This window comes from Python bivittatus, unplaced genomic scaffold (assembly GCF_059951505.1).
Source record: "Python bivittatus isolate LINGU-HERP-01145 unplaced genomic scaffold, Pbiv_v1 ctg000330_np1212, whole genome shotgun sequence".
In the NCBI taxonomy this organism is placed as follows: Eukaryota; Metazoa; Chordata; class Lepidosauria; order Squamata; family Pythonidae; genus Python; species Python bivittatus.
In genome coordinates, this window is record NW_028277058.1 from 32,354,811 (window position 1) to 32,380,922 (window position 26,112).

Consider the following 26,112-nt stretch of genomic DNA (forward strand, 5'->3'; position numbering starts at 1 on the left):
CCCAGAGTCACCCTCTGGGGGAGATGGGTGGCATATAAATTTAATAAATAAATATAGCGCCAGGGGGTCCTTCCTCAATCTGCCTCGGTGAGCCCAAGTGGTGAGGATGGTCTCCAGAATTAGACTCTCAAGGAAGTTGGAACTGTGAGACAGATCTTACTGCCCTTTTCCCATTCCTCTGCCCTTTAGAATGCTCACCCTGGTGCTGGATGATTAACAAGAAGGAAATTTATGTTTGTATTTACATTCATTGGAGAGGAAGGAATTACAAGTGAGTAAACCAGCACGCAATATGGAATTCACATTGAAAAGAATGTGATAGTACCAGCGAAAGCTGTCAGCTATTAACTTATTAAAGTCAAGGCAGGGATCTTGTCAATTTCAGGCGGCAGTGCCATACAAAAGTACTAATTAACTAATTAAGATCACAGAGCAGAGCTTGCTAACTTGCAGTTAGCACTTATTAGGGAAGCCCTGCACCACAGAAAAAAGTCACAGGATAGTTTGTTTAAGCAATCTCTCTGCTTTGCAAGGGGGAAAAAATGGGTCAAGCACAGGATACAAGTGCCCTGAAACAAGAGAGAAACTACATAAGCCTAGTGGAGAAGGATGAGTGGGATCTCTGATCCTTACCCACTGAAATAACCAATACAAAGTAACCAATCCTCCAAAAGGGCCATCTGCCCTCTGACTTTTTTACTTCTGGATATTTTTTCAGTTTTATTGCAAAATCATAAAATCGTATGCTTTACCCTGGCCTAGTTGCTTTTAATACAATAGTGGAATGTTAAAAAGTGCCTCTTATTTGTTATTGTTAATACCAAAAAATATTGAGGGCTTTCTGAAAAGTAGAAAGAGGTCCAAAGTATCCATTCACTTTTCAGAAATGGAAAAGGAAGGATGAAAATGTTAATTGCATTTGTTTATTCTCAGTACTTCAAGGGAACAAGCATTGGAAACTGCAGTTGGTGCAGAATCTGAAATATATGGACCAGGGGTAGAGGGTTTTCAAACTTTTTTCAGGCTGAGGAACCTGTTAGTTAAAAAATAAACAAATAAATCCCAAAATCTTGAATCAAGAGGCAAAACTTAAGTTGACAAGTCCCATCTCTTCTGCTGTACCTTGGGAAAATTGCTGTGGACACCCCAGATGGAACTGTGTTCTTAGTCTTTCACAGAACACCCTCAAGTTCTTGTGGAACCCAGGGTTCCATGGAACAGAGTTTAAAAAACCCTAATCTAGACATAAACCAAGTATCATATTTACACTGACTTTTTGCTTATTTTTAATAAGGATAGTTGAGAGAGATGTAACATTCATTGATTTTCAACTAAGAAGGCCCTGATCTAAAAAATCTTTTTGTGCATATGGGCAGAATGGTAGAAGATTGTAATTTCAACATACTAGTCTTCCAATCACATTTGCAATCTGCCTCAACTGCTTTTCATTAAAAATAAAACTCTGCACACAGTTCTCCCATATAATAGTTAGTGGGATGACTTTTATGCACTGTAAATTACAAAGTTTATTTGGAAAAGAGATGAAAAACAGAAAAATCACACAAAGCATCTATTTGCACAAGGACAAATTCTTTTTGCTATTTATACTGTGAATATTTTGTTACTTAACAATATTTACTATAAAAACTTATCTTCAAAACTTAGAATAATTATCATTTGTAAAGCATTAACAGTCTTTTACACAGATGCATAAACAAAACAATTTATTTAAGATTCTTCAATAAATGGACGTTAATGAAGTATTAATAAGGTTCTTCAACAGATAATGTAGTGTTATATATTAAACTTTTAACTCTATTTTATAATAAATGTTTTTGCATTTCCATAGAATTTAGTTTACCAGAAAAGCATGCTTACACTTTGGTTATCAAATGGTTTCAACAATAATTTATTGAAAAATAAAACAAATTTTCCACTTCAAATATCACTGAATAAAAACCAAAGATTGCTATACGCTCTACATTACTGCATTCCATGCTTTTCATTTACAGAAGTTCTTTTCTAGAAATGCTGCTCTATTTCATCCTCTGAATCAGCTTTTTCAGGAGCAACCTGCTCTGTTGCCTGCAACTGTAATACAAATTAAAAATACAAACATATCCAGTACTTAATATTTGTTGTTCCTTTATCAAGGCCACACACTTACTTACCAATTTGATTTATATGGCTACCCAGCTCACAAACTGAGACTCTGAGCAGCTAATACAGGATTAAAACCAAAAGTAAAACCAACAGGGGAAAAAATAGCAGGAAACATGAAAAGTAACAGAGGAAAACCCAGTTGTTCAACTTCCATCATTACAATGAGGCCCCTGGCCCAATACTCAGGGAAAAAGCCAATTCTTCAAGAACTTACAGAAGTCCAATAAAGTTGGACACTTCAAAATCTCAGGGTATTGTTAAAAAGGGATATGTAGCACTTCAGATTTTATTCCAGATGCCTCAAAGCATGTAAAAGCAGAAAGGTAGCACCTTTCTGCAACTTTTTAAAGCAGGCACTATGCTTTACTTGAGCAAGAGGCTGACCTCTGCGGGTACCCTGTGATCCCAGGAAAAAAAAATATGGCATCTACTTTAAAGAATTGCTGACAGTTGCTATATTCTCATTCCTTCGTCCTTTAAATCATCTTTCTGGAATCAAATCTGAAGCCCAGTTCTATTAATACATATTCTTAAATTCCACTGAAATAAGTGGGGTTGGAGTATACAGGTAGTCCTCAACTTATGACAACAATTGGGACTGGAGTTTCCATTGTTAAGCGACGCGGTCATAAAGCACAATCGCATCGCTTAGTGATAGCAATCTCTGCTGTCCTGGTTGCCATCACTGAGGATTATGGGTTGTTAAGCGAGGGAACTTCCCGCTAGCTTCCAACAACCAAATCAGTGGAGAAGCCAGCAGGAAGTTGCAAGTCCCTGGTCTGCAGGCAGATAAATGGCTGCTGTTAGGTGGGGGAGGGAGTGAGGGAGTGCACAGGGATGTGGGGAGGGTGCATGAGAGGTGCCATAAGAGTTGGGGAGAGTATGGCATGGGTCAGGAAGGATGCATGGGGGTGTGGTGTGGGTCGGGAAGGGTCCACATGGGAGCATGAGAGGTGCCATGTGGGTTGGGGAGGGCATATGGGATGCAGCATGGGTCAGGAGCACAGGGGTGCGGTGTGGGTCAGGGAGCGCACATGGGGGTGTTGTGCAGGTTGGGTACACGGGGCTGTGATGCAGATCAGGAGGGGTGTGTGTGTGTGAGAAGTGCCATGTGGGTCAGGGAGAGCATGTGGGGTACAGCGCAGGTTAGGAAGGGTGCAGCATGAATACAGAGGAGCTGGGGAGGGTGCATGGGTGGGGGAGACTTACCCTGGTGACTTGTGACTGTCCCTGCTGGCTTCCCCACTGACTTTCTGAGGAAGCCTGCAGGGGAGGTTGCAAATGGTAATCATGTGATTGTGGGATGCTTGGCAACCAGTCATAAGTGCAAATGGATTGCCAAGAGCCCAGATCGCAATTACATGACCATGGGGGCACTGCAGTGGCCTTAACTTCAGGGACCAGTCATAAGTCCCTTTGTTCAGCACCGTTGTGTGATTGAATGGTCGTAAGTCGAGGACTACCTGTACTCAAAATCCTCTTGCTCTAGTTCATTGTGATCTGATCATGAAGTGCAGAAGAGTGATGTAGTTTAGGTAAACCCTATCTTGAATCTAGCACCTGTATATTTAGTAGACTGTATTACATTAAGTATTATGATAATTAATATTTGGGACAAGGATACTGAACTGCCCTGTAAACACAAATTTGCACAGGACATCTAATATGAAGTATTTAAATTTAAAGCTATAAATATCCTATCTGGATACTATCTAACTGGAAAAAGGTACATCAATAGCACTCTTAAAACTATACTTACAAATTTGGATTTCCAATACAGAATGTTCACCATAAAGTCCTTTTTTTTAAACAGAAGTCTGTGATCTACCTCCTTCTTTAAACCTCCTAGAAGGAAGTTTAACAATATGAACCAACATTCTGCAGTTTAGGCACTGATATGATCAGCTTCATTATCATTTTAAACATTCCAAAGATGAAATTCTGAAGGAAAAATAAAACTTGGAAATTTCTTTACAAAACAATGCCATACAAAATGAATAGGCACTTTATACCTGGCATCTGTTTGCCAGTTGCCAAACACACTACTGAGTATCAGTAGGCCTAATATATTGTATTTACTGTATTTGACAAGAAAAATTTTTCCCCTAAAATAATTATCAGTGCTACTTTTATTATAACAGCTATAGTAACAATCTTGCAAGTCTGAATATGCTTCACCCCTCCCTCATTTTATTTTCATGTGAATTAGGAAGAGGCTTGTCTGAGACGTTTTCTCAAGTTATTTCTTGGCTTGGCTTAAGCCCCACTAGTATCTAACCTAACCTTTGCCTTGGCAGTGGCTCTTCCTTCTATCCTTCAAGGCCACTCCCTATTAGCTCTACATTATGAGCAACAGAGGTTGATATAGTATATGAGAAAGTAGTTGATGAATACCTCTATAGAATTGAAAGTATATGTTTAATTACAAATGAAAGGACTAAACGTATGTCCGAAAATAGGAATTTGTAATTTGGATGTGTATGAAAACAGGAATTAATAGATTGGTAATAGCTCCATGTTATGCTCTGGTGAATGGTGATAATAAAAGAACCATGGATGAGTTTTGGGAAAAAATTTATGAAGTTCTGAATGAATGCAATCCAGGAAGAAAAGTTATTCTGTTTGGTGACATTAACCAAAGGTGGGAACAAGAAGAGAGTATAGAAAAAATGATGAGGTTTTTCAAAGACCCAAGAATGAATTAAAATGGTGCTTGATGAATACTGCTTTAAAAAAGGAATATTTGCTACAAATACATAGTTTAGGCATAAGTCATATCTATTTGTGGCAAAGGAAGAAATCTAAAAACATGCTTGATTGAGAAAATTAAGGATAAAAGGGTGATGTGTAATCTAAATGTCTGACAGACCATTACTTGCTAATGTCAAAAGTGGACCTTTGGGGAAATGAACATGGAAGAAAAGGAAAGAAGTTTCATCAGGCTTTTAATTGTTTATCAAATTTAGTTTTAACTTTTTAACTTTTGTATTTTAATTATAGTTAGCCATCTTAAATACATATTTCTATTTAAAACTGATTTATAAATCAAATAAGTCACAGTTGTTAATTTGCATCTTATTCAAGAAAAACACTGACAAACAGCCTTTTATATGACATTCTTGTGTGTCTTACATTATATGTAATATCACTGTCATAATACAAACATCAGTAAAGATTGCAAGATAATTTTTAATAAACTGGACATGAATTTCCACAAATAAAAATTAGAGTTACCTGTTAATAAACTTATAATTGTTCCAACAGTAAACGTAATCAAAGCACCTAATGTACTGAAATATAGATATGACACTGAATACCAGTACTCTTGAAGATAGGATCTGAAAGAGAAAAAAAGTTTAATATTTTCTTTTCTGTTCTGATAGTTACAGACCACTTAAAACAAACTACAAATTTAAACTGCTTTAGGTTACAATGCACAGGACATTATGGAATAATATATTAATGAATGGATAGGTAATTATTAATCAAGTAATGGGTAGATAATATTCATATGAAGGACCCACATTTTCACAAAACTTACATTTCTAAGTAACTGAATAAGAGTAAACCACACCTCCTTAAAGCTACCTTTATTTGAATTTATATGTGTTGAGTAATAGCTAGTTCCAAATATATTCCTTATGATGCCCTATCTGACTTATGATTTAACCTGTTGGGGTACAGAGAGCAAGACATGGAAGCAAACTGGTTACTTATTTAGAAAAAACTAGTTATTTATCTTAAATCTGGTTTTCAAATGATCACTATATATTCATTTACATGCTGCACTTAAGGAATGCTCTACTCAGAACTATCCAGAGTATAAAGCTTTTTGTAAGAACCCCCTCCCCTTTTTTAATAGTGTAAATTTAGAGAAAATCACTCCTACTCTCTGTTTATACTATATGACCAATGCAGCAGTCATCCAAAGGCAAGAAAGACACTACAGCACCCGAAGAGTTGGATGAATTCACAATGAAAACTTGAAGAATCACTAGTTAAAAAAAGAAAAAGAAAAGCTTTTTCATCAATTCACATATCTGGTTGAATGATAAGTTAATTACCTGGAAACATTAGATAGGACATATTAGATCATTAATGAATGAAGTCTGCCAAAACCAGCCTCTGCTCAATCCAAAGATCCAGATTGCAATATTTGGTGAATATTAACAGTTGCAATCAGGTAACCATCTGGTATAATTCTAGCAGATTTTTCTCAAAGAAAGGCTGTTGATGAAGATACTGTTTTAATGGAATGAATCCACACCTACATAAGGAGATGTCAATTTGATAAATTATCTTCAGAGGTGGCAGCAGTGGCTAATAAAATATCACTGTCTTATCAAGGAACAGTTGATAATAAAGACATTTCCCACTTCGTCCAGCCCAAAGAGGACCTGCAAGAAGATTCTAGGCCTCTCCAGGAACCTTGCAAATGCAGGAAGCTGCATGTTGAAAAGACACATAGTGGCCTCCACATTCAATATATTGTGAAATACAAGTGAACTTCTGGGAAACACTAGCTAATCTGAAATCAGCAGAAATGGAGAAGTGGCTGCAAAATCCAATTATACATTCTCCTGGTCAATATGCATTCAATGCTGAAAATGTTATAAACCTGATTCCAATCCATGGTATTTTGATGTTCTGCTCGTAAAATTTTGGACCACTCTTTCAAGGTTGCTGTGCTTGTTACCTTGGCGTCTGGACTCCAATATATTTATCCTCAATTTGTTTCTCTAAGTTTTCAATTTCTGATTTCATCCTCTCCCTTTGTTAGATCTTCTGGCTTTGAATCTAGACTGGCTACACATTGCCATTTGTTGATTCTATCTCCTGATAATTAAATTTCAATCTCAAGCATAATATGAGAAGACTCACTGCTAATTTATAGCAGAGGCAAATGGTGGAGACACTCTACTTAGATCAAAGACTTTTCTGTGTTCTTCCATATTAAAGAGCTAGGTAGGCATCCATTCTGAAATCAGCAGTGTGTCACTCACTGAGTGACTAATGCCTGGATTATAAAACTAAGCATGCAATGGAGCAAAAAGGCTCTGACAGGACTCTTAAAGAGAAAATGAGAAGTAAGGCAAAAGCTTTCCACAGGGCCAAAGAAAGTAGCAACAGATCTCAAGTAAATACAAAGAGATATTTGGAGATAATGAGATTGTTCCTATGGCAGATTAGGCACAGATATGAAAATTTCAGGGGACATTTGAAAAGAGTTGAACAGTGTAAACACTGTTATGGATTATATATATCCTAACAGTTCAGTAATTAAGTAATTGATTGGTATAAATGAAACTGAGCTCAGACATAGTAATTACACTGCCATGCAGTAAGAGGTTTTCTCTGCTTACTGCTGAAGTGGTGCTGGAAAGTGGGTCAGGATAGCAACTGATCCAATATTGGTCAAAATCCCCCTTCCTATATTAGGACCATTAACATGTTGAAAATAAAATCTCACTATTTCCCTTGGTAGGGGCAAAGTTATCATCCCTTTATATTGTTCAGTCGTTAAGTCGTGTCCGACTCTTCGTGACCCCATGAACCATATTGCACCAGGCCTTCCTATCCTTCACTGCCTCCCTGAGTTTGCTCAGTTTCACGCTCATTGCTTCAGTGATGCTATCTAACCATCTCATCCTCTGCCGTCCTCTTCTCCTTTTGCCTTCAATCTTTCCCAGCATCAGGGTCTTTTCCAAAGAGTCCTCTCTTCGCATTAGGTGACCAAAGTATCTGAGCTTGAGCTTCATTATCAATCCTTCTAATGAGCAATCAGGGTGGATTTCCTTTAAGATTGACTGGTTTGACCTCCTAGCAGTCCAGGGGACTCTTAAGAGTCTTCTCCAGCACCACAGTTCAAAGGCATCAATTCTTCGGCGCTCAGCCTTCTTTATGGTCCAACTCTCACAACCATACATCACTACTGGATCCCTTTATATTAACTAGCAGTAAATAAGCATTTAATATCAGACTGTAAATTACTGCTGCAGTGAAGTTAATCTGGTACTCATTCAGAATACTGAAGAGTACTCACCTCTTTTTGGTTACAGGTAGACCTCACTTAACAGCTGCCCTGTTTAGCAACTGTTTGAAGTTATGATGGCACTGAAAAAGTGGCCAGTCCTCACATTTATGACCATCACAGCATCCCACAGTCACGTGATCGCCATTTGCGCACTTCACAATCAACTTCCAACAAGCATAGTTAATGGAGAAGCCAGCTTCCAAGTCGTCGTCACATGACTTCTCGCTTAATGACCCATGGTGATTTGCTACTGCAGAAGTGAAGTTGTAAGCCTGTTGCAGTCATGTCATGTTTTGGTTAGCCACAGAATTGCTGGTCCCAATTGCAGTCGCTAAGCAAGGACTAACTGTATGTGCTTCAGGGCACTGTAAAAACAAACCAATGTGCCCTCCAGCTGGATGTCACTATGGGAATTGTAATCAACTTTATGCAAGACTAAAGCTGAGCCCTGATAAACATTGCTGCTAGATATCTCTTTCCAAGCTTAGCAGGACAGAAATATTTGGAATAGTCTGAAAGGACACATGGTGTTCATCTGGTAGAGGCAGCAAGAAAGGCAAAAAGAAAATGCCACGCTTTGTTGTACTTCTGGATTCCGTCAATCATATAGTATTTTTTTGATCTGAAAAGATCATAGAATGGAAAATCTTCACTTCTTATGTGAGCTCAGAGGAATATAGCCATATATGGTGGCATACACTGGTAGAGATATCCATGAGTTTAGAATCGCAATGTGGTATGCTATGTGGCAGATGGGAAAGAAAGATACCTTTTCCTAAAGAAGTGGTATATCTAACCATACAGATTGCTAATTGCTAATTGTCTATTAAAAATACTACGATTCTCTTCATATTATATAAATCTTTTACCCCTACAAGAATATTTTCCTCTAATGCTATTCAACTTCCTTCTCTCTCTATCCACATGTAAAAGTGGGTGGTATTTAATGTAGCCAAGATAAAACAATTAGCACTGAATAAGGAAAGAAATCCCCCAACCAGAGGTTTGATTTATAACAATTATTACTTTTCATTGTCAGTTGATGTCTGAGATTATTGGATTCCAGGGCTTTAAAGTACCTTCTAACCTTAATATTAAAATTACTAAATAATAATAATATATTTAAAAGAAAATAAAGGAAAAATAAAAGGAAAAGAATAAGTAAAATTGTTAAATGCACTAAACTAAAACAAAATGAAGATAGTTAAAATAAAAAGGTAGAAGAATGAATGACACTATTAGATTTGTAATAAACGCATCAATAGTAAGAAAAAGAAGGTAGCAATAATATTTTTAGATGCAGAAAAATCCTTTGAAAACTTGGAATGGCCTTTCTTATTAGCAGTTTTAAACAAAATGAATCCAGGAGAAGAATTTAAAACTTGGGTGGAAAACATATATGAATGGCAATTAGCAAAGAGCACATCAAATGGAACATTCATCACATGTTTTCTATTAAGCAAAGACATCAACCAAGGGTGTCCACTTTATTATTTGCAATTGCTCTAGAAGTTTTGGTGGAAAAGATTTGGAAAGACAAACTAATATTTAGGATTAAAATTCAGGGAAAGGAATACAATTTGAAATGCTATGCAGAGAATGCAGTACTAACTGTTGTGCAACTATAGACAACTGATAAATACAATCAAAGAATTTGGTGAATTTTCCAGTTACAAAATCAATGAAAAGCAAAGATAATAATAATAATATATAGAACCCTAGAAGAAGACTTTGGAAAAAAGAATCTGTTTGTGAGATTAAAAAAAAAGTCAAATATTTGGGACTTTATCTGACAAGATGCAACAAAGACATATTTCAGAACAATGATAACACATTATGGAAAGAAATTTAAAAAGGATCTTGAAATAAGGAAAAAACCTAAAATTTTCTTCATTAGGACTTATCACAATAGTAAAAATGAACATATGACTAAGATGAACTTTTTATTCCAAATGGCACCAATTCCACTCTCAAACAAATCTTGCAGGATTGGCAAGGAAAAGTCAACAGATTTATATGGAACAGGAAAAAACCCAAGAGTAAAATTTAAAATGCTGCAAGATTCAAAAGAAAGCTGTGGTCTTGCATTTCTTAACCTCAAATTATATGATCATGCAATCTGTCTATCATGGATAACAGAATGGATAATATCCCCAAATAGCAGAATATCAATCATAGAGGGAGCTGGCTTAGCCAGTGGACTTCACAGGTACTTATGGTATAATAAAACAAAAGAAGCAAATAATGTGAAAGGACACATTATAAGACAAAATTTGATAAAAATAAGGAATCTTCTAAACACCAAAATAAGTCCAGCATCTTCACCATGAGCTTCACCCCAGGGACAACTATAGTCACAAAGTTTTAATCACATATGCCAACATGTTACATCCAGGTTTAGGAAACAGACTAAAGACACAACAAAAACTACTCAATGAAGGTAGGAATTTAACATGGCTGATATATTTACAAATTACCAGAAGAATAAAAAGTGATGTCTAGGGAGGGAGGGAGGGATTGATTTTGAAAAAGATGACAGAATTTGAAACACTTATACAAGTCCAAAATCACCTATAAGATGTTTATATAAATTGCTAGTGAAATATGACATGGAGATTGAACAAATCAAAAATTAAATGATAAAGGGGATACAAAACTTCAAAGAAATAATCACAATACAACAATGGGAACAGGTAGGGGAAAAAATCAATAAAACTTACTCCAAGTAATAATTTAAGGGAAAATTCGTACAAAATGTTTTACAGATGGCATACATCTCCATCAACAATTACCAAGATAAACAAATCATATAACAATAAATGCTGGAAATGCCATAACAAAGAAAGAACATTTTATCATATGTGGTGGATATGTATTGGAAAGAAATAAATCAAAATATTCAGAAAATCCTAAAAATAAAATTGGAACCAAAATCACAAATAATTTAATTAGGTATAATCGAGAAAACATAAATGAAAAATATCACAATGTACTAAGATATATGTTGCCAGCTGCAAGAACAAATTTGGCACAACATTGGAAAAGAGGAGCCCTGTTGATGACATTAGAATTTGGAGAATATGCAGCAATGAAAGTCTATTTAAGTAAGAATGACTCCCATATATACTACACATTACACAGCAGTGGTTAGATGTTCAGACATATGGAATATGGAATAAAATATGAGACCAATAAAAATAATAGATGAAAGGACTTACACAGATACTAGCAATAATCTTTAATGTTCAGCGTAAAGTATAAATATCTAGATTCTGGTTAGCAGCTGGGAAACAAATGGAAGTTTTTATTTATGCTTAGTAGGTTTTTGTGCTATTCAACTGTTACTATCTAACGTTGACTTTTTCATTTGTATTTCATTATTCTAACAATAAAAAAAAAATTTTTTTTAAAAGGAGGTTACTAAAAGAGCTGTTACTCTGTTGCCATATTGCCCTGCCTCCCAGAAAGTTGGCACTTCCACCGGCAGCCAATGTGGTGTGGTGGTTAAAGTGCTAGACTGGCACTAGAAAGACTCATGTTCTAGGCTCCCCTCTAGCCACAGAAACTGACTTGCAACTTTGAACCAGTTACTGTCTCTCAGCCCAAAGGTCTTTGGGTTGTTTTTGGAAAAATAGGAGGAGGGAGTGGTATGTATGCTGCTTGTGCTCCAGAATGAAAGGCAGAATATAAATCTAACAAAGGAACACACGTACATGCACACACATGTATGTATATATACAATACCAAAACTAATACTACATACAACATCCAAGGATATTTAAATCAAGGGCTGATTTCTTGGGCATACCTTGGAGGAGCTGGTGAAGGGCTAGTAACTGTTAATGGTACCAATGCACTGACATTGGATCTTTGACAGCCTGCAGTTGAAAGAGGTAATTGCATTGTCCTGTGATGTGCTGGTGGGTATTTCTGAGCACCAATTCCAATCCACATTATTAGACAAAATCCACAAATAAAACCTGAGAATGCACCCTGAGAAGCAGAAAATTACATACAGTTTAAGTGTAACATTAACAGAAGAGATATCCCTAACTCTAATTTTATAACTGGAAGCTCATGCAACCTGCTCATGCATGGCTTCTGCCCTCAATCCAGCTGTCTACTGCAATTACAGGCGCCCTTTTGTTACAATGGAGGAGGCAGACCCACTTGTATATACAAGAAGAAACCTGTAAAGGAACAAGATCTACGTGCATGCTGAGGAATACATGGAATTTTGTACTTGAAGCCTGCTTTTAACTGCCAAGTGAATAGGCTTGCTCTAATAAGCCAATTTCTTTATTTAACCAGAATTGCTATTTTATTGGCTTTTATCCAGTCAATTTATTTCTGAAGAAATCTTCAAAAAACATGTGGGACTTCATTTTGCTGCATTCAAGTATCTTTATGGTAGAATTGACTCTATATTAATATTAAATGAAAGCACTGGTGGTAAGAAAAAAAATAGTGTGTTTAAATTTGTCACTCTACTAGCAAAAGCATTTTTTCCAGGAAGCTTCGACAGCAAGATCTTGTAAGCCAAGGAAGTATGAGGAAAGTAATACACACTGTTTGAAATGTTATATATGAGTATCCCATATTTGGGTTGGTCTACCATTTCAAATAATTTGTGCCAGAAGGCTTCTAATTATTCACTCTTGGCAATCTAGACTCTGGCCCTGCAAAAAGGAAAAAACAAAAAACAAACCTCAATCTGATTTTCACCAGCTATGCCTTGCTTATATAAGTTTTTACATCTAGTAAAACACATTTTTCAGATTAAGCAGACTATTATTACTCAGCCTTTTAGATTCTGAGGTAGTTTGGATATACAGTGTTGTTCTGTAGTCTGTAAATTCAAGAGTATGGTCTCACTTTTTTTCTTTTTTGCCCCCCTGATTATACACTGGGCTTCTATGTTGGTTTAAGGTAAAAATACTTTGCTGGTTCTACTGGAATTCTATGATTTGCTTCAAAAAAGAATAAGAAGCAGAGAAATATTGCATGCAGGAAGGAGAAGGGAGTGGGAGTAGATGATCCTGACTATCTTTATTCCTGGCTTCAAATTTTTTTTGAAAACGTACATACTTCTATAAAGCTATCAGGAATGAAGACATAAGTAATATACTGTATACTCTTTAAAATAAAAAACTGTTAGAGAATAATTCTACGTACTCTTCCATTTAATATCAATAGGATATGTAACCAGCACTTACTTTAGAATTTGCAAAAGGAAATAGGATGCCCAAAGAATATATTCCTAATAAAGGTCCTCCAATTAATCCAAAAACACTGAGCGCAGCCTAAAAGAAGCAAAAGAAAATTACACACTTTTTATAAATACAGAAAACAACCATTCATTTCTTCTACTCACAGTGGGCATCCTGAAGGTACCTATACCCAACAAACTGAAGCCATTGGGTTGGATCCAGACTAAAATAGCTAAGACAGATATACTGAAATCAGGAGAACAAATCATGGGGGAACTTTTCAGAATTCTTCAGGAGTATCAGTAAGTGTGTTGATAAGAGCGATGGACTTTTAAAAAGCTCTTGACAAATTTCTTCATCAAAGACTCTTCCATAAATGTATCATTCATAGGTAGAAAGCATAAAACATAGATTAGTAATTAATGGAAGAAACTAAGAAATTAAATCATACAAAGATTTGCATTGGGAAAATGGAGGCAATGGTAAATGCTTTGCTTCTGCACTACCAGCAGAACTCTAAACTATTAACGTTGACATTATTTTTGGAAATATATGTTAAATATAAACTTATTTTAGATTAATGTAAGAAGCCATTAAGATCTTACCTGTAATAAAGCACCCATAACTGATGATAATACAGCCATGGAAAGGCATCCTATACCAAATAATAGACCTAGACAATAAAGTTATATGAAGTTTATATGATTTATACAAACCATTGATACTATTAGGCAGAGGATTCCAGTATTAGTTGCTTCCAGGATAACCAATAAAAAGCCATGTTTTTCTCTTGGCCAAAAAAAAAAAAAATCAAACTACTAATTGTTAGACATTGATTTAGATATATAAAGATCTGCCCGGTGGTGCATATGAAACATATATTGATCAGCCCTACAGAATCAGATTTTTTTTTTAAGCTCTTACAGTTAGCCATTTAACTGGGGCCCTATATGTGTGCAGGGCCCCATCCTAGCTGTGCTAGGAACTCTCAACTGTGATACCTTCCTCGGCCGCTGTATATTTTAATTTTTATACTTGGGGTTGGAATTGTTTTTATTTAATATTGTTTGCCGCCCAGAGTCATTTGTTGAGATGGGCAACCATACAAATTGAATAAATAAATAAATAAAATAAACACACAATTTAATCAATGCATTTCAAAAATACTGCATGTTTTACTTTACCAATGCTGTTTTAATTTAACTACTCTTTTTGCAAGCCGATTTTATACAAAATTTAACTGATGATTTTAAGGGATGGGGTATGGCCAAAAAAAAAGTTAGTATGCCTCAGTGGATGGAAAAATCTTGACTTAAAACCATGGATTGTAAATTTGTGTTATCTGTCAATGTTTGGTTCTGTGTTTCTTTTGACAAAAGCGTAAATGAAGAAAGATTTTAAATAATATGATCAAAGTATTTGGAAATGTTCTGTTTATAATCTTTTTTAACTCCACTTTTTTTTCTCCTTACAGTTTTTATTACCATCAATATTTTACATTTATGTAGACTATATTTTGCTATGGTAATTTAGCACAATAACATACTTAAAAAATAAATCAGGGTGCACAACTTTGGAACTAAGGGCCATCTATAGCTTCAAATGCTTCAAATAGAATCCTCAGAGCTGCCTAGAATTATACTTTAATATGACAAATCAGAAAGATATTAAAAGGAGAAATAATCATAGCAACTATTCTTAATAAGATTTTATAGCATTTACACATAAATTATATTAATATTAAATAAAATTTGACTTTTGGCCTGTCCTCACTCACTTCTTTGTGTCCATCTACCTTTTGGACTATGGCCCTGATCATTTCAGTCGAAGACTAAATCCAGCCTTCAGTTCAGAAAATTGTGCATACCTGGATTAAAAGTTGAATAAAAATTAGAATCAATTTTCAAAGTAGAGAAAATACCAAAGGTAAACTTACTCATTCCCACGGAAACATATGATAACTTTTCTTCAGACAGTGTGAAATAAGGCTTAATAAAATCTTCTAAAGTTACAGCAGCTAATGCATTGATGCTGGTAGATACTGAACTAAGAAATAGAAAATTAAACATCGTTAATATTTATCCTGTACTGACTATTATGTCATAAATATTTTTTAAAAATGAGACAATGAGAAGAAAAATGAAGTTGATCTGAGAAACAGCAAAATACAGACCTATTTGTTTATTTCATTTATATCTCACAGCAATATGTTTATGAAGATTCTCAGTCATCCAGGTGGAATTGTCTGGAGGTTGAGTCATGGCAACTGGACTTCTTTTCTTTTTGGTAGAGACATTTCGCTGCTTGTCCAAGTAGCGAAATGTCTCTACCAAAAAGAAAAGAAATTCAGTTGCCATGACTCAACCTCCAGACAATCCCACAGCAATCCAAACTCTTGGCTTTTGTCATCTGCACTGGACCATTGATTAGTTGGTTATCTGTTAGCAATCTGTGTTAAGTGACAGGACCCTGGAAGGGTTATTCCTGAACTACAGAGTCTCATGATTAGAACTGCCTTTTAAGGGTTGCCTCTTTATTATTTTACCACAATTTTCAGATCTTTAAGACCAATTGTTTAATAATTATGGAAAAAATTATATTTGCTATTATTCAAAGTATTTCTTATGTATTTTGGTTAGCAAAAACTGAGCGCATACCTGCAAAGTTATGCTTCTGTGTCCATTGCGTGGTGAAGCAGCTGGTGGATTGATGTGATGTTGTTGTTATTGTTGTGTTTACCTTGATCTGTTTGCATATGCATACAAAGAGAGACTGTATTGCTATTTCCATGGGTTTTCCTTTGTTACATTCCTTTTGGAGCAGGGTTCCTCAACTGGCTGGCTGGGGAATTCTGGGAGTTGAAGTCCACCCATCTTAAAGTTGCCAAGGTTGAGGAACCCTGTTTTGGAGGGTTAATTAATTTCTTCTGAGTGCAGAACGATGCTTCTATTTCAAAGGATATCTCATTTATTTAGAGTAAATGTTCTGTTTAAAAGTCCTTGGTGGCTAGGATAGATTACCAATTGACTAGCTAAGTCTTCATACATGTGAAATAATCCTTTAAAATTTGATGTCAGACTATTTGATATAAAACACAGTAATAAAACTAACAGACAGCTTACTTACCAAGTTGACATTCCATTCAGAACTACCTAATTCAAAATACATATGGTATAACTGATGCAATACCGTAGCTTACCTTGTCTTTCAGTTTCAGCCAAGTTCAATAAATTATTTCCCAATGTTGCATTCCTATGGCAATTCAATGGGATTTATCCATGAAAAAAATGTGCAAAGAACTGGAGCACTATTTAAAGTCAACCAATTATGAATCCCTATTGTAGGATGCCCACAAACATCTTTCATGTTTCTGCGGTTAATGATTGTACCCAATGATATGCATCTAGCAGTGGAACAACTTTCATCATGGCAACAATACTTTTCCCTGCGATATTGCACCTCACAAAAGGCATATAAATTTAATAAACAAACAAACCAACCAAGGACGAAATAGTATCTTGTGGCACCCTACAACATAGGTGCCAAGTTGTGGAGGTACTGCCCTCTGAGACCATCCCTATAGATCCATTGTAAGCAACATCCCAACCTCTGTCTCCCAAAAACATTCTTCTAGAATATTGTTATCAAAGATATGAGAGATCAGCAGGATAAACAGTCACTCCCTTTGTACCTTTCTCACAGGAATTTATCTGACAAAATGACCATAGCTGATTCCTTCCCAAAATGAGGCCTGAATCCAGACTAAAAATAGTTGAGATAACTGATGTCTTCAGAGAAAATCTACAACTGCACATACATCATGCTTTGAAACATCTTTCACCAAAAAAGGGTATCGTGGATACCAGTAGTTAAGAGAATCATTGGGTCACAAGCAGGGTTTGTATAGATTAATAACTAGATTAGAAAACAGAAGATAATAAGTGTTTGTGTTTGTATATGTATAAGTCATAAGTGTTGAGTGCTCTGATGACATAGCTAAAGTTAAAAGTATTTAAAGTTTGATTTTCAACTATAAAGAGCAAAATAAAAATACAAGTTTAATAATTGTTAATTGTGATTTTTTTTAGTTCATGCCATATTTGGTACTGGATATTTTGGAAGAGTATCGAGGAGTGCCAGGACTTTTCGTGGCTGGGACCTACAGTGCTTCATTGTTTTTTTCAAGAGTGGATGGGCCACTACCTCCTTGAAAGCCAGTGGTACTATTCCATTCCAAAAAGATATATCTATCACTCTCTGGATTCAAAGTCAATCCTACATGGCTAGCTCATGTAAGATGCCAAGATGAGCAGGGGTCAGGAAAGCATGCTTGTACACCTACAAGTGTCTTGTCCACGTCCTCTGACCTCATAAACTGAAAGTGCTCCCATACAATTGGACTAAACAGTGTATTATCAGTATTCAAGTTGTCACAAATATGAACAATTTATGTTCCAGTAACTGTCCTGACTGCTTTATGCTTTCAGCCAAGCTATATACCAGAACTAGTTTGGCTCTACTAAGGAAGAAAAGTATTCATAGACAAATGTGTTGATGGCCCTGATCAAATCTATGTTCCAGAGAATGACTAAAGCTTCAACAGGAATTTCAATCCTTAGAAACCACTAGGATCCATTAGCTCTGTGAGTGGACTATTCTAATTAGTTCCCATCCTTGCAGACACAAAAGACTACGAAAGCCTAAATCTCAGCAGATAGTAATCTAATTATTACAGTATGGTAGATCCCTCACTTTCAGATCACTACCTTCCTATTCAGATCATAACCTTGATTTATAATGTCACACTTAAAGCTTACCTTAATGAAGCACTGTAGGTCCCAGCCACAAAAAGTCCTGGCGCTCCTGGATAATCTTCCAGAATATCCAGAACAAAATATGGCATGAGCTAAAAAAAAATCACAATTAACAAATATTAAACTTGTATTTTTATTTTGCTCTTTACATCAATCTTCAAATATTTTTAACTTCCGCTACATCATCAGAGCATTCAACATTTATGACTTACACAAACACATAATATCCTCTATTTCCTAATTTAGTTGTTAATCTACATAAACTACATAAACTCTGCTCCTTTTGTATATATGTTGCAATACTGCATAATGGATGGAACTGGCATCATGACATCTCAATGCATGTTACATCGTTCTTAAGAAATCTTGCTGAGGATGTATCTGGCTCCATTAACATGTTTTAAATAGAATTATCTTACTGAAAATGAAAATAACTTCCTTTGTACTGAGTCTCAACTACAGTATTTCTTCAAATGCAAACTGCAATGTAAATAAATTTCATATTTGGCCTATGTAATTCCCTTCCTCAGGAATTATGGGATTCTCTAGTCATACATTTGGCTGGGATCAGGTTATCTATCTTTGTTCTGTTTAATCAATTTTACCTGACTTCAGATACTTTTATATGAAGAGAAATTAGTATGTATTTTAATTTAGTAAGTATTAAAAGTATAAAAAAAATTAAAAATTTAGAGTTGTCTATTAGACAACTAATAGTATCAATCTGGAAGTGCCATCCTTACTGACATACTACTATTTCAAAGATTATCAACACCATTAACAACAAAGTAGATGAATTTCCACAGAGTTCCAGAATGTATATGACTGTAACATTTCTGAAATAGCTGTTGCGGCCCCGAATAGAACTTGTATTTCAATAATCTGTAAAAAACCTAACAAAATGAAATGCTATCTTCTCCTTCCAAGTGCATATGGTGTGCTCCATACAAAGCCTTATGCAGGTGGCAGAGGCCTGCTTCTTTATATGAGTTCAGCTGTTTTTAATTTGCTATGAAAGCCAGCCTTGTTATGGCACAGATTAATTTATTTATGAAAGTGATGAATAAATGTGGGTTCCTGTTCATTTTATAAAATGGATGGAAATTTATTATCACCAACCCTATACAAGAGTTATAACAAACTGACTGATTTCAGATGCATTTGAATTACAATGTAGCACCCATCAGGACTGCCCACTTTCTCCTTTGCTTTTTTTATTTAATTCTGAAACTCTTTGCAATTTTTATTAAGTAATCTAGTGATATTACCGGTATTGTATTGGCAGGTTTTAAGTATAAATTATTTTTATATGGTATTTTGGTAATTTTATTTAATTATTCTATTTCATTGCCAAAATAATACAGGTGATTCGGTATTTTGGTAAGAACGTATAACAGGCCTGGGGTATTGCTAACAGAATTATTTTGAAAAATTGGGAAAGTAGTGTTATTTCTGATATTAAAGATTAGATTCAAGAACAGTGTAATTTATGTTTTTGAAAAGGAAATTTTATCTACTAATCAAAAATAATGCAATATGTTCTCCTTTGTCATGGATTTTATGACATTTTTATGACATTTGTAACTTTAGAGAATTATCATTTAAAGTCTTTAATTTAGGTTTAGAAACTTTTAATTACTGTTTGGTAATTGATAGATATGTAATAAAGAGTGAGAATTTTCTCTTTTTTTCTATTCTTGATAAGTTTTTCTTTTCTTTTAACATTTGAAGATATTTTACAATATTTTTAAAACAAAATATTTTTACAATAACATTTGTACTGATTACATTACAGTACTATATGGTATTTATTAGTAAACTAGTGTGGTGGATAGCAACAGAGAGCAAGGCTATCAGGAAGGAGGGGGTGCATTCCAGGAAGGGAAAAGAGACAAAAAGACAACCCCATCCACAGGGGGAGCGTGGGAAGCATATGAGGGTCAGGGTAGCCGCTCCCTAGAATCTCCCAGGGTAAATCCATCAGTTGCAATAGTATAGATTTAGTCTGGGAAGATTCCATCTATATGGTATAAGCAAATAAAGAAACTTAACTCAACTGGACTGTTTCACTGTTATTCTTGGGCTAGGCCTGACAACCAGTGACAATTGATACATTGTAATATAGGGTTGTTTTTTCCCCCTCTTTTCTTAGTTTGGTTTTTCTATCCTTTTTTAAGTTTAAGAATAGTTTCATTCAATTGTATTTTTTTTACTGTATTTAGATGCTTTTTCAATATTTTGTATTTTGAAATAAAATAAAATTCAAAAAATGTTTGTTTTCTTTTGTTTTTTATATGTTTTAACTTTCTTTTTTTCCCATTTTCTGTATTTTTTTTGGTAAAACTTGTTAAGAAAAATAAGCTTGATATGAAAAAAAAGGGAAGCCAGTCACATCAGAAATAAAAGGTATAATCTTTTTGGACAAACATAACATTCACTAACAAGTTACCTAGCTACTAAAGGGCATTGTTTTGATACACAATTTTATACCCTCTCATAATGTGTGGGCATGCATGTGATAGTGCACTCTATCTTATTTACAAAGGATTAACTTGCTTTGTAAAGAGCACAGCGTTTCTTTCCCCCACCTTATCTCTTTGTTGAATGCCTGATTGCCTTCTAAGAGAGCACAGCACCCCCCCCCATTTCCTTAAAAGCAATTAGCCAGATGTCTGAAGCCATAAATTAGATCGGTACCAGGCAAAGAAGTTGCAACGAGAGAGGCCCTAAATTCCAAAGAAGTTAGGTATTTCCTTGATAACCAGAAGAAAAAAGTTAAACTTAGATTCACCTCTTTAGGCCCACCTTTACTTTTCCCTGGGTCATCCCAAAATTCCCTTGTATGGATATGAGGGGATGTACTATCTGAAATATCTGAATATGCCTATAAAATCTTTGTTGCTTGCTTTGCAAGGTGTGGTTCTGGGCAACACTCCTTGATCCATCCAGAAGGTTTCCTTGGCCAATAAAACCTCTGTTAATTAAAAGCCTCATCTCAAGTCTTCTTATTTGGCTTTACTGAAACTTGGGAAATAAAAGGTGCCATACATTTTTGGCGAGCCAGCCAGGAGTCCCGAAGGCAGGGATTTCTTGGGGAGGCTGCTTTTAGCCCCTCTCTAAATTGCCTTCACTACAGCGGACGGAGGAAATCGGCAGGGACCTTTAACAACGTCAAGCGCGTGCCTGGAAAGTTTTCCAGTGACCTTGTGCTGGGCACCGTCGACAGACTCCGCTCCAGCTGAACCTGAATGCTCAAAATTGAGGCTTTTTCTTTTATATCTGTTGTATGAAGTGGATTTGGGGAAACTGGAAAAGGGTATGTTTTTATTAGGTGGGGAGAGCTGCCTTGAGAGTGCGTGAGTGAGACGTGGGAAATTCCACTAGGGGCTTGCCTACGAAGTAAGTGCAGTATGTGTGCTTGTTGGAATATATTGTCCTAGAGAAGGATTCTAGGTTAGGAGGACTCACCGTTACATGGAGAAGGATTTCACATTAGGGAGGGTACACTGGCCAGACCCCGAGCTGATGAAAGGAAAAATCGGCCCGAGAAATCCCTAAAAATCCCGAGCTGAACCCCTGTGTCGAGGGAAAGACTGACAGGGAGGAAATAAAGAGCCCGAGAAATTCTCCAGTGGAGTCTGTAAAAAAAGAGAATCCCGAGTTGAAGGAAAGACCCGAGAAATCCTCTAGTTAACAGAAGGCTTAGAAAAAGGGGGAAAAAAAAGGAAAAAGAAGAAAATCCACTATGTGGCACTATGGGAAATTACAACAGCCATCTGAGTGAAACAGCAACGAAGGAATCCATAGCAAAAAGAATTTTACCCCATTGCAATTCATTATCAGGCACTGGGAAATTTTAAAACCCAGAGAAGCAATGGAGATGAATTTTAAAAAGAATAAACTAAAAACTCTCTCTGAATTCGTTTGGCCACATTATCATATTGGTCCAAATGTAGGATCTTGGCCACCAGAGGATACTGTTGATGGAGAGTTTATAAATATTTTTGCCAGTTTTTTGGCTTCAAGCGGTAGGCTTGAAGAAGAGATTTATGCCAAATTTTTCTTTAACCTCTATTTTCGCCCAGACATTCAAGATCTATGTGGGCTGAAAACCAATCCTGCAAAACTTTTTTCTCTGCGGCCAAGAGCTGAGCAGGACACAGAAACAAAGCTAAAGCACAAAACAGAGGAGGAGGAGGAAGTTCCCCCCCCCTTATTGTACTCCAACAGCTCCTCCTTCGCCCCCTGCATCAGCTCCTCAGGCAGATCCATCGCTAGCCCCCACGGGCTCTGCTGTTGCAGCAACCCCCGCAGCTGGGACTGCCCCCCCCCCACTGCCTTTAACCTCTGCAGCTGCTTTTCAGCCAGCTTCTCAAGAATCTTTAGTGGCAGCTTCGCAATTGCCAGCGGCTGTGAGTAGCCCTTCACATACCAGGACAGGACTTGTTACAACACTGACTGTCCTGATATTTTTGTTGCTTCACTACGGGGGCAGGACCCTAATCTCCTTGCCCCTCTTAGACAAGTACCAATGGGCAACCAATTGGCTTTTATTCACACCCCTTTCACCACTAGTGATTTATTTAACTGGAGAGAAAGACTGCCTCTTTATCGTGAGTCTCCCCAGCAATATGTGGATCTTGTTCAACGCATCATTTTTACTCACAAGCCTACTATCCCAGATCTTTTTACTTTGATGTCAGCCTTTTTATCGCCAGAAGAAAAATGCCAAGTGCTTAAAGCAGCTACTGAAGCATACACAGCTGCAAGAAACTTGGATGCACAGGCTGGCGACCCACTGGGTGCCTGACCAGCCGCCCAGGATGTCCTGGTGCCCAGTTATGAGGCTAACCCCAATACCCCAGATAGAGCACTTGTTTTGGAAAGGGTTAGAACTGCTTTCCTTCAGAGACTGCGATTGGGTGTGCTAAAGACAGTGAATTTTCATTGTGTCCATCAAATTGTTCAGGAATCTAAAGAATCCCCTATGGAATTCCTGACACACCTTAAAGATGGCCACCACTGCTTCACTGATCTTGACCCAGAGGCCCCTGCCAATGAAGTTATGATCAAAGCTGCTTTTGTTGGCCAAAGTGCTCCAGATATTAGGGAAAAGCTCCAGAAGTTACCTGCCCCATCAACCCAAAATTTTGAAACTCCTATCTAGATGGCTTTCACTGTTTATTCTCAGAGAGAGCTCGAAGAAAAAGAAAAAAGATGAAAATAAAGGAGATAAGAGAATGCGTAAACAAGCATCTCTTCTTTCACTGGCCATTTGCCCACAAAGCAAAGGGAGGCAGGAATCCTCCCCCTCAGAGACTCATATAGAAAGATCAATGTGCAAAATGTGAGCAAATTGGCCACTGGAGAAATGAATGTTTGTGGAATGCCAAGCCTGATGCCCAACCTTCAAGGGCCAACAGAGGCTGAAAAAGACCAACACTGCAAGACCAAAAACCACAGAGAGGCAGACCTCAAAACTCCCAGCAGAGGTCTGGACTCCTTTTCCTTTTTAAGTGCTCAAGCCTCTGAATTTTACCCTGAGAACAATTCATATTGAAGGGACTCCAGACTCCAAAGAAGTTAGGTATTTCCTTGATAACCAGAAGAAAAAAGTTAAACTTAGATTCACCTCTTTAGGCCCACCTTTACTTTTCCCTGGGTCATCCCAAAATTCCCTTGTATGGATATGAGGGGATGTACTATCTGAAATATCTGAATATGCCTATAAAATCTTCGTTGCTTGCTTTGCAAGATGTGGTTCTGGGCAACACTCCTTGATCCATCCAGAAGGTTTCCTTGGCCAATAAAACCTCTGTTAATTAAAAGTCTCATCTCAAGCCTTCTTATTTGGCTTTACTGAAACTTGGGAAATAAAAGGTGCCATACACTACCTTTCCATTACCCTACCAATTTGTTTTCCTCAAATATGTGACTTTATTCTCAATCTGTTTTTGCATAGCATGCAAAGCCAGATTTACAATTAAAGACACTAAAAGCCTTTCTACATGACATAAATGTGGCATAAATATGCCCTAACAACATATTTTTTTGCCTAGTTTTTCAATGGTGCCTTCATCTTGTCCCCCACTGATGAGTGAAGCAGCCATACAGTATTCTTAGCCATACCAGTGTTAAATCAGTGTGTTCACTTTATTTCAACACCATCCAAGAACACCCTTGACAGAACTGAAACGCTTATACAAAATCAATATCATCTGTTAGGGCATGCATACATAAACTCCTACTCAGATATGATACGGAGAAAGACGAAATTAAAAATTGCATGATGAAATGGATGCAAATGTTTAGAGAAACAGTCACAATACAACAATGGGAAGAATTGTGGACCAATTCCATAAAATTTACTCCCAGTTATAATCTATAAGAAAACTGGTATAAAATGTTTTAAGATGGCACACAAATGGGTCAATAATTTCCAAGGTAGACAAATCATACAGTAACAAATGTTGGAAATGTCATGAAGCAGAAGTAACATTATACCACACGTGGTAGACGTATAAAAAAACTCAAAAATATTGGAAAGACATACTGTACATAGTACAGTAGAGAACTTTAGAAATTACATCTGAAATGAAATCAGAGTTTTTTTACCAAGTATAATCCCAGAATGCATTAATAAGAAACACCATAATTTTCTGAGATATATGCTCACAGCTGTGAGGATAAACTTTGCCGAACGTTGGAAGAAAGATACAACACTGACGATATATGATTGGGAATTTAAACTTGGAGAATATGTAGCAATGGAGAAACTAACAGCTTACAGGTAGTCCTTGCTTAATGTTCATTCATTCTTCAACTGCTCAAAGTTAAAACGGCGCTGAAAAAATGGAATTGCGACCAGACCTTAAACTTACAACCATTGCAGCGCTCCCGCAGTCACATAATAAAAATTCAAGCCAGCCCACATTTACAACCACCCTACAGCTGTCCCCTCAGCTGACCTACATCATCTTCACTTGCCTCCCCTCAGCTGAGCTCAAAATCCCAGGAACACATGGGGAGGGGCTGAGACTCTGGGGCTTTTTGTCACACCATGGCTTTGGGGCTTCTGACCACACTGCAGCTCTGGGGGTGCTTGCACCTTCATGTACCATCCCCCAGCCCCGCAGTGCTTGCACTGTGCCAGCAACCCACATACCCTCACACACCCTCTCCCAGGCCCTCTGTGCTCACGCCACGCCTTACCAGCCATCCACACACCCTCGTGCACTCTCCCCCACCCAGCAGCAACCACTTACCTGCCTGCCAGCCTGCTTGCAAGCCACCTGGACTTGCAATTTCCTGCTGGCTTCCCCAGAGACTTTGGTTGTTGGAAGCCAGCAGGTAGTTGTAAAGAGGACCTTGCTTAACAACCTGCTATCCTCACTTAATAATGGCAACAGTGATTTCAGGGATTGCCATTGCTAAGCAATGCAGTCACCTGACACTGTGGTTTATGACCGCATCGTTTAGTGACAGAAATTCCCATCTCAATTACTGACATTAACCGAGGACTACCTGTATATCCATAACAGAAGTTTAACGAAATTCAACCAAGAACAGTTAACATATACGCAACACATCACACAGCAAGGCAAATGCAAACACTTAAAAGTATTATTTTTAAGAAGGTCTAAATGTCTCCAAACGTTGTAAATCAAACGGAGCAAAAAAAAAAAAAAAAGGTGGAAGTTAGAAATTAAATACCTATCTACCTTTTCAAACAGCTTTTCTTTCTTTCTCTCTTTCTTTCTCTCTCTCTCTCTCTCTTTTTCTATCTATCTATCTATCTATCTATCTATCTATCTATCTATCTATCTATCTCATTCTTTCTTTCTTTCCCCCTATTTTTTAATGTTTATAAATAACAATAAATAACAAAACA

At 36.7% G+C, this 26,112-nt stretch overlaps 1 protein-coding gene across 1 annotated transcript in view; it reads right to left on the reverse strand.

Annotated features, from left to right (window-relative positions):
- Positions 1-2,022: 2,022 nt before the first annotated feature.
- The window catches only part of LOC103055955 (sodium-coupled monocarboxylate transporter 1-like), a 39,152-nt gene continuing 15,062 nt past the window's right edge, over positions 2,023-26,112 (reverse strand). Inside the window, exons 8-15 of the mRNA XM_088141508.1 lie at positions 18,225-18,313; positions 15,344-15,453; positions 14,013-14,080; positions 13,414-13,500; positions 12,006-12,190; positions 5,398-5,501; positions 3,881-4,008; positions 2,023-2,091 (exon numbers count right to left, since the gene is read on the reverse strand). Coding sequence (XP_087997634.1) covers positions 2,023-2,091; positions 3,881-4,008; positions 5,398-5,501; positions 12,006-12,190; positions 13,414-13,500; positions 14,013-14,080; positions 15,344-15,453; positions 18,225-18,313 — 840 coding nt within the window. The remainder of the gene's footprint in view (positions 2,092-3,880; positions 4,009-5,397; positions 5,502-12,005; positions 12,191-13,413; positions 13,501-14,012; positions 14,081-15,343; positions 15,454-18,224; positions 18,314-26,112) is intronic.